We start from the raw sequence: 9,551 nt of genomic DNA, 5'->3' as shown, positions 1-9,551 counted from the left end.
GTTTTTAGAAGAAATGAGGCATATACCGTTTGCTATTATTGTTGTTACTTAGCTTGCAATGAATATTAGTCTTGCAGATTCATGTTGATATCTACTACTGGTTTCACATATATATATATATATATATTTTTTTTTTTTTAGACAGAGTCTCACTGTGTCGCCCAGGCTGGAGTGCAGTGGCACGATCTCAGCTCACTGCAAGCTCCGCCTCCTGGGTTCATGCCATCCTCCTGCCTCAGCCTCCCGAGTAGCTGGGACTACAGGTGCACACCGCCACGCCCAGCTAATTTTTTGTATTTTTAGTAGAGATGTGGTTTCACCGTGTTAGCCAGGATGGTCTCGATCTCCTGACCTTGTGATCTGCCCGCCTTGGCTTCCCAAAGTGCTGGGATTACAGGTGTGAGCCACCGCGCCCGGCCCACATATATATCTTGAATGACTGAACTGCAGTTGCAGGAGGGAGCTGGACACCACAACCCTACAGGGCTTCCAGCTCCAGTTAGTGATGAAAAGAAGGAGAGTGGGGGAAGACAACAGAAGTGCGAGTTTTAGATGGATGCACCTCTGTGCCTCTCCATCCCCTGTTCCAGCCTCCTGCAGCCAGGTGTTAACAACTGGGATAAAGGACACACACACACATAGCAGCAACAGCAATTACACCAACAGCCTGTACTAGCCTTGTCTTCTTCTATTTTCTGGATTCTGATGTGTTGACATCTGGGGCTTTGCTGACTCTGGAGGGCTCCTGGAGAGATAGTAAACAACTCCGGCCTTTCAAACACAAATCAATCAATCTAGAACCCATACACCCACCCAAACACATCCTTTATCAGGCTGTCGCACTGGGGTTGACACCAGTCCTGCTCTCATCACTGCAGGACCAGGTAACACCTAACCAGGAAGAGTCCCTATGCCCCAGGGCCTACTGCAATCATTCTAAGGAATCCTAAGCCTAAGCCTAAGCCTGCGTGTGCTGCTCCTCCCTTCCTTCCTGCAGAAGCCACAATGAAGCAAGGCCCTTGCTCAGGTTTCCCGTGCCTCCCTGTGTCCCTGCATGTGCTGCGCTGTGCTTCCTTTTTTTTTTTTTTTGAGATGGAGTCTCGCTCTGTTGCTCAGGCTGCAGTGCAGTGGTGCGATCTCGCCTCACGGCAACCTCTGCCTCCTGGGTTCAAGCAGTTCTCCTGCCTCAGCCTCCTGAGTAGCTGGGATCACAGGTGTGTGCCACCGCTCCCGGCTAATTTTTGTACTTTCAGTAGAGACAAGGTTTCACCATGTTGGTTAGGCTGGTCTTGAACTCCTGGCCTCGTGATCCACCGCCCCCCCGACTCCCCTTAGCCTCCCAAAGTGCTGGGATTACAGGCATGAGCCACCGCGCCTAGCCTGTGCTTCTGCTTCTAAGGAACTGTGAGTAAAACTTCAGGACAGTCACTTCTGTGTCTGAATGTCTCACTATGCCTGATTAAAATCAACCCTGGGTACCCTTAAAACACAGCCCTACTGGTAAAGAAAAATAAACCACCTCAAACACACACACACACACACACACACACACACACACACACACACACACACAGGCAGCCGGTCAAAGTATCAGCACCCCAGAGTAAAGTTCCCCTCATTTTGGCCACCATGGCCCCTGCAGGAGCTGCTCATGACTACGGAGCTTCAGGTAGCCTCTCCCATGTCTGAGATTCCCCCAAGGGGACACTCAGAATCACAGACACCCAAGGACAGTCTTCAGCATGCGACACACACGGAGGATACACACCAAAAAAGACCCAAGAAGAATGAGTCAACGAAAATAAGGAAAAATCACTTCTTAAAAAAGTAATGTCCTCATAAAATTCAAGAGGATATAGCCATTAGATAAACAGAAAAATGGAAATTAAAGGTAAGATTTATGAAATAACTTTTTACGAGTGGGTGGGAGGTTTGGATGATAGAAATCACAGAGATCAAATGTAACATAGAAAGAAGATGGCATAGAGGACAAGGCCACGGGAACTCGCCTCACTCACAGAAGCTCCATCAGGGAGAGTGGGAGGGAGAAAATTACTCAAGCAATAACATGAAGACACTTCTCACAGCAGGAAAACCACCCAAGCATGAAGGCAGAAACAGGGGTTTCCAAGAACACTAAGGCCTTGAAGAGCTTGTTCCCAACATATATTTCCTTGGTCAGCTTTGGAACAATGAGAGTGAAAACTGAGAAAGAAGAAATACACTTTTAGACTAAACCTGGAGATCAATAAAAGAGATTTAGAGGATGACTTGAGCAGGAGACCTAGAAAAAGGGGTTCCAAATTGTGGCAAGATGTTAAGATAGTGAGGACAGAATCAAATGGGTTCAGAGCCAGACAGAGGAGATATAATGAGCTGAAAAACATCCTGGACTTGATTGAGGACACAGTTTAAAAAATTCTTGTAATAAGAAAAAAGGCAACTGGAAACTCTAGGAAAAGATTAATAACTGTACAAGGAAGCCATGATTTGAATATGAAACAAGAAAAACGTGATGAAGTTTAAGGGAAGGAAGAAAGGGGGAGAATTAGGGAACTGGGGAAACTGAGAGAAAGGAGGGAGGGAGAGAGAGAAGGCAGGAGTCAAGCTGTCACAAAAGGACACATCCCCCTCTTACTTCCAAACACACATAGGGAAAGAGACAGGAGGAGGTAGGATCAAGATGTAAATATTCTTTGCTCGACCATTGTATCTGACTGTTAATGAGTCACATTATAAACAGTGATTGGGCACAAAATAGCTGAAAATGTGGACCTGCACAACCTCACTCTGGATTGTATCATGATCTTCAAGCTAGATTCTCTGGAGCCCTGAGATCCTACAGAGGCGCCTCAAGGTTTCTGAAAATATTCACCTCCAATATTTTAGTGCCTTTGCATTTGAAAATGGTAATAAAAGTCACACATTCAAATGACTATTAACAAAATTTTAACTCTTAGAGACTACCATTGTGTTAATTTATGTGTCCTGTTTAACTCCTTTTTGCATGGAAGTTAAACTAAAGCCTCTCTGGCCATGAATGTGCACGCATTTGAATCTCTTATAAAGGAGTCACCAAATGAGATTTCAGCTTTGCATTGCTCTTTTAAAAAATTAAAGTCTGTGCTTCCAATTACATGGCATCTAAGCCGTAGCAGAAGTGGGATGCGTTCCCCCATCAATCACCCTCGGTACCAGCAAAACAGAAAGCATGGTCTACAGGCTGGGCACAGTGGTCCACGCCTATAATATTAGCACTTTGTAAGGCCCAGAGGGGAGGATCATTTGAAGCCAGGAGTTTGGGACCAGCCTGGGCAACAAAGCAAGACCCCATCTCTACAAAAACAAAACATAAACAAAATTAATCAGTGCAGTGACATGAGCTTATGGTTTCAGCTACTATATTAGTAGAGCCCAGGAGTTTGAGGCTGCAAAGAGCTATGTCTGCATCTCTGCACTCCAGTCTAGGAGACAGAGTGAGACCCTGTCTCTAATAAAATAAAATAAAAACATAAATAAATATTTTTGAAATAAAAATACATTAAAAGTTAAGAATAGTGTGGTTTGATGCATGTTATGGGGAACAAAGTTTTGCTTATTTTAAGCTTAGGATTCTTCCTGTCTGATTTTCATATTTATAATCAAGACTAAGCATCTGTTAGATCAGTGATTCAACTCTGAAAAAAAAAAAGTTCCTACAAGCCTTTCTTTCAAGCATTTGGATCAATGTAATTGAGACTCTCGAGATCACAAGTCAAATAGGTAAAAACAAGATAAAAAAAACTGTTGCTATTAGCAACAGCTTACCTGTGACTCAGTGATTTGTGACTCAGTGATTTCTGAATGTTGTTCATCCAAACAGAATATTGAGCTACATGAAATTGTAACACATAAATGTTATCAAAATCTAAATCTTAATACCCATGATGGTAGTTTTACGCTTCTTTCCCCTAGGCAAACTGATTTTATAAGTACACAGTATAAAAGTAAACTCTTGTAATGGATTTGTGCTAATACTACTTTCTCTGTTCTGAACATTAGGAGTGGAGATAAGATGGGTTTGAAGAAGGGCCCTGTTGCTGAAAATTGAGTTCAAAAACAGCGATCTGAGGTGGGAAATGAAGAACCTCAGAAATGTGAGTGGCCAGAACCCCTACAAGGACCTCAGTGGCCACAACACTGGCACAGCTTCCCCAGGGATGCCTGGTGGATGCCAGCCAACAGTGACCCCATCACCGGTGCAGGGCAGCCCTGTGCTGGCAAACATCCATAACCGTGGACAGAGGGGTGGGGCTGCAGGGTTTCATTTGTCTCCTTGCTCCTCTTCTGTGTATATTTAAACTGTTCTGTATTAAATAGTCTGAAAATGGTCAAATATATTCTTTTTTTCGACTACTGGAAGACACAGTACATCCGCAATTTGTGAGGATGCCGGCCTGTGGCCTCTCCATCCTTGCAGGAGCTGCCTTTATCTGGCTGCCTTTGTCCTCCCACAGCCAGCAATGACTGGGGCTCACTCTTGCTGTGAGGAGAGCTCTGAGCCCTACCCCCACCATGGAGGCGACGACTGGGGCAAATTTAACTCAAACATGTAGGATGCAAGCTACATGTCCTTCGCAGGGGTAGGAGGAGGAGAGGTGTCTGCATAGAATCTAAAGGATAGGCAGAGCTCCCAAAGATGGAAACGGATGTGGACAGGCGCCTGGCGGAGGGCATGGTGGGATCACACATTTGGAGATAAACCAGATCGAAGGAGGCTCCAGGATCATGGTGTTTGCTTGCACCATGTTGCCCTAAGCAGTGAAGCTGAAAGAGGGCTTGGAGCAAACCACTGCTTGGCCCCCCAGGCAGGACTCAGGAGCCTAATCCTCATGGGATTCCAAACTGTGCTTTCAGACATCAATGGCAGTATAGGCAGGGGGAGCCCATGGGGCACAGGTGAACCCTGTGGGTCTGAGATCACACCTTTCCTTCCTCCACATGCCCTGGAGTCCTCACACACTGGTACCTGGTCTCATCCCTGAGGAGCTGCTGGCCCTGGAACAAGAGCCCTCTGATCCTAGGTTCAGTCTCCTGCCTCAGTCAACTCTGTAGCATTGACCTCTACTGCTGAGCACGGGAGGCCTCAACCCTAAGCTGGAAAAGAAGGGAGTGACTGTGCCTCCACAGAGAAGGAACCTTGAGAGAAAAAGCCAAGGGCCCAGCCGTCAAAGAAGCCCAGCAAGACCAACTCCCAATAGGGCATGTGTTCACCAGAATGAGCCTCTGCATTCAGGTAAAGATGAAGAATAATAAAATAACAAGAATAAGAAGAAATCCAGGCACTCTGTCCTGCTGCAAAGAACATGCTACGCATGGGTTCAGGATGACCCTAAATAGTAAGGTCTCATGTGAAATCGATTCTATTCCCTCTGAGTTCTCAGCAACCTTGAAAGACTGAGAGAGAGAAGGGCAGGAGAGATGAAGTTGAAATCTATTCAAAAAGGAAGGGAGGACGAAGGATGATGCTCATCTATCTGATCTAAGGTGTCATTTACTTTAAATCTCTCAAGAAAGGGGAAAAAGTTGCCAATTCCCCAATTCCATGTGAAGAGACCACTGACAGAAGCAATACCCAGATTGCAGAGGGAAAGCACGGCTGTTGAGAATGGGTGAATTTTCTGCATAGAAGACAGAGGGAGAGACACACTCTGTCCTAAATCTTTTGATTTAGTTCTATATTTTATTCTAAAATGTTGAGGGTCTGCAACCAGCAATGTGGCCCGTCATAGTCCATGACCAAAAAAGTCTTGAGTAGAATCCAACTTTTATGGTCATTTCTACCTGCCAGAGATTCCAGGAAGCAGAATTCTGAGGTACCAGAAGGAGGCTTCCAGAAAAACGCATTCAAGAATATTTCCTTTTATTAAAAAGAAAATATTTACTTGTTTATGTTATTTGTACTTGTTTATTTATTTGAGACAGGGTCATGCTCTGTCGCCCAGGCTGGAGTGCAGGGGTGCGATCATGGCTCACTGGAGCCTCAAACTCTTGGGCTCAAGCCATCCTCCTGCTCAGTCTCCTGGTAGCTGGGACTGCAGGCACATGCTACCTTTTCATATTTTGATTTTTATTTTAGATTCAGGATGTACATGTACAGGTTTGTCACATGGGTATATCACATGTGATGCTGAGGTTTAGGGTATAATTGATTCCATTACCCAGGCAGTGAGCAGAGTATCCAATAGTTTTTCAATCCTGGCCCCCTTCTCCTTTCCTCCCATGGTAGTCTCCAGTGTCTGTTGTTGCCATCTTTATGTCACGAGTACCCAATGTTTAGCTCCCACCCAGGAATCTTTTCTTTACCTACTAGTTTGCATATTAAATTCAATGTAACATGGGATATTATAACAACCAGATATGGCAAAAGATGGATTACAACAATGCTATAAATAACATGGGATATGATTAACACAGCAGATATCCAGTTTCTGGACTCCCTAGTTTTGTTCCTTGGGTTACATGTCTATCCCTGACCTGGCAAAACATCATCTTAATCCTTACAGCATTATGAAAGTGTTGCATTTGGCATAGAAAGTCCCTCAACTTGGTTCTTTTTCTTTAAAATTGTCTTACTTTACTATTCTTGCTCATTACTGACCCCTTGCTCATCATTGTAAATTTTAAATGTACTTGTACAGTCTCATGAAGTCCTTGCTGAGACTTTAGTTGGAATCACATTAAATTTAGTTAGAATCACATTCATCACATTCAATTTATTTTGGAAAAGTCTGGCATCTTTATGGTATTGAGTTTTCCCAGGCATAAATGTGATACAACTCAACATTTATGTTGTTCTTTCTTAAATTTATTTTTTGGTACTCGTTAACACCTGCAGATATTGAAAATAAAATTTGTGAAATTACATTTTCGAACTGTCTATTGTAGGAAGATAGAAATACATTTGGTACTTCGATAGATCTTGTTTTGTATCAGATATATTTTTTCTAGACAGTCTCTAGGGATTTTCTATGTAAAAAGACATGATATGGCCTCTAAATGATGATAACAGGTTTATTCCTTTCTTATTCATATTTTATTATTTTACTGGTATTACTATTGAAATTCATATAGTCACTAAGATATTTTTAAAGAGTGATGACACTGATATGCTTATTTTATTCTACATTTAGAAACTTCTGTTTCAGCATTGAGACCTGATGTCAAGTTAGGGGAAACTTCTTCCAGTTACAAATGGGTTTTAAATAACATCAACTGATTTTTCTCCAACTTATCAGAATGATCATTTATTTTTTTCTGCCTCATTCTTTTAATAGAATGAATTATATTAACGGACTTTTTGAAAGTTAAACAAAGTGTCCACTCCTAATAGAAGCCTACACTTGTTAGGATTTATTTTTAAACTATTGCTAGATTTTGGTATGCTGATATTTCAGTTAAGACTTATAGATAGGGGTTGCTACCAAGACAGCTGAATAGGAAGAGCTCCGGTCTGCAGCTCCCAGTGAGACTGATGCAGAAGATGGGTGATTTCTGCATTTCCAACTGAGGTACCTGGTTCATCTCACAGGGACTGTTTGGACAGTGGGTGCAGCCCACAGAGGGCGAGCCGAAGCAGGGTGGGGTGTTGCCTCACCCAGGAAGAGCAAGGGGTCAGGGGATTTCCCTTTCCTAGCTAAGGGAAGCTGTAACAGACTGCACCTGGAAAAACAGTATACTCCCACCCAGATACTGCACTTTTTGACAGTCTTAGCAACCAGAAGACCAGGAGATTCCCTCCCGTGCCTGGCCCGGTGGGTCCCACACCCACAGAGCCTTGCTTACTGCTAGTGCAGCAGTCTGTGATCGATCTGCAAGGCTACAGCCTGGTGGGAGGGAGGGGTGTCCGCCACTGCTGAGGCTTGATTAGGTAAACAAAGCGGCTGGGAAGCTCGAACTGGGTGGAGCCCATTGCAGCTCAGCAAGGCCTACTGCCTCTATGGACTCCACCTCCGTGGGCAGGGCATGGCTAACAAAAGGCAGCAGACAACTTCTGCAGACTTAAATGTCTCTGTCTGACACCTCTGAAGAGAGCTGTGGTTCTCCCAGCATGGCATTTGAGCTCTGAGAATGGACAGACTGGCTCCTCAAGTGGGTCCCTGAACCCTGTATAGCCTGACTGGGAGACATCTCCCAGTAGGGGCCAACAGACACCTCATACAGGCAGGTGCCCCTCTTGGACGAAGCTTCAAGAGGAAGGATCAGGCAGCAATATTTGCTGTTCTGCAGTCTCTGCTGGTGATACCCAGGCAAACAGGGTCTGGAGTGGACCTCCAGCAAACTCCAACAGACCTGGAGCTAAGGGGCGTTACTCTTAAAAGGAAAGCTAACCAACAGAAAGGAATAGCATCAATATCAACAAAAGGGACATCTACACCAAAACCCCATCTGTAGGTCACCAACATCAAAGACCAAAGGTAGATAAAACCACAAAGATGAGGAGAAACCAGAGCAGAAAAGCCGAAAATTCCAAAAACCAGAGCTCCTCTTCTCCTCCAAAGGATTGTAGCTCCTCACCAGCAATGGAACAAAACTGGATGGAGAATGACTTTGACGAGTTGACAGAAGTAGGCTTCAGAAGGTCAGTAATAATAAACTTATCTGAGCTAAAGGAGTATATCTGAAACCATCACAAGGAAGCTAAAAACCTTGAAAAAAGGTTAGATGAATGGCTAAACTAGAACAGTGTAGAGAAGACCTGAAATGACCTGATGGAGCTGAAAACTACAGTATGAGATCTTCATGACACATGCACAAGCTTCAATAGCCGATTTGATCAAGTGGAAGAAAGGATATCAGTGTTTGAAGATCAAATTAATGAAATAAAGTGAGAAGGCAAGATGAGAGAAAAAAGAGTAAAATGAAATGAACAGAGCCTCCAAGAAACACGGGACTATGTGAAAAGGCCAAATCTATGTTTGATTGGTGTACTTGAAAGTGATAGGGAGAATGGAACCAAGTTGGAAAACACCCTTCAGGATTTTACCCAGGAGAACTTCCCCAATCTAGCAAGGCAGGTCAACATTCAAATTCAGGAAATACAGAGAACACCACAACGATACTCCTTGAGAAGAGCAACCCCAAGACACATAATGGTCAGATTCACCAAGGTTGAAATGAAGGGAAAAAATGTTAATGGCAGCCAGAGAGAAAAGTCAGATTACCCACAAAGGTAAGCCCATCAGATCTCTTGGCAGAAATCCTATAAGCCAGAAGAGGGTAGGGGCCAATATTCAACATTCTTAAAGAATTTTCAACCCAGAATTTCCTATCTAGCCAAACTAAGCTTCATAAGTGAAGGAGAAATAAAATCCTTTACAGACAAGCAAATGCTTAGAGATTTTGTCACCACCAGGCCTGCCTTACAAGAGCTCCTGAAGGAAGCACTAAACATGGAAAGGAACAACTGGTACCAACCACTGCAAAAACAGGCCAAATGGTAAAGACCATCGATGCTATGAAGAAACTGCATCAATTAACATGCAAAATAACCAGCTAACCTCATAATGAAA

The 9,551-nt window shown here is 43.7% G+C and overlaps 1 protein-coding gene across 1 annotated transcript in view; it reads right to left on the bottom strand.

The window, feature by feature from the left end:
• Positions 1–9,551, bottom strand: part of CHRNA7 (cholinergic receptor nicotinic alpha 7 subunit) — a 142,778-nt gene that overhangs the window by 18,010 nt on the left and 115,217 nt on the right. Inside the window, exon 6 of the mRNA XM_017875403.1 lies at positions 2,086–2,182. Coding sequence (XP_017730892.1) covers positions 2,086–2,182 — 97 coding nt within the window. The remainder of the gene's footprint in view (positions 1–2,085; positions 2,183–9,551) is intronic.

This window comes from Rhinopithecus bieti, unplaced genomic scaffold (genome assembly GCF_001698545.2).
Source record: "Rhinopithecus bieti isolate Rb0 unplaced genomic scaffold, ASM169854v2 scaffold_9876, whole genome shotgun sequence".
Lineage (NCBI taxonomy): Eukaryota > Metazoa > Chordata > Mammalia > Primates > Cercopithecidae > Rhinopithecus > Rhinopithecus bieti.
This window is presented reverse-complemented; position numbering and strand designations above follow the sequence as displayed.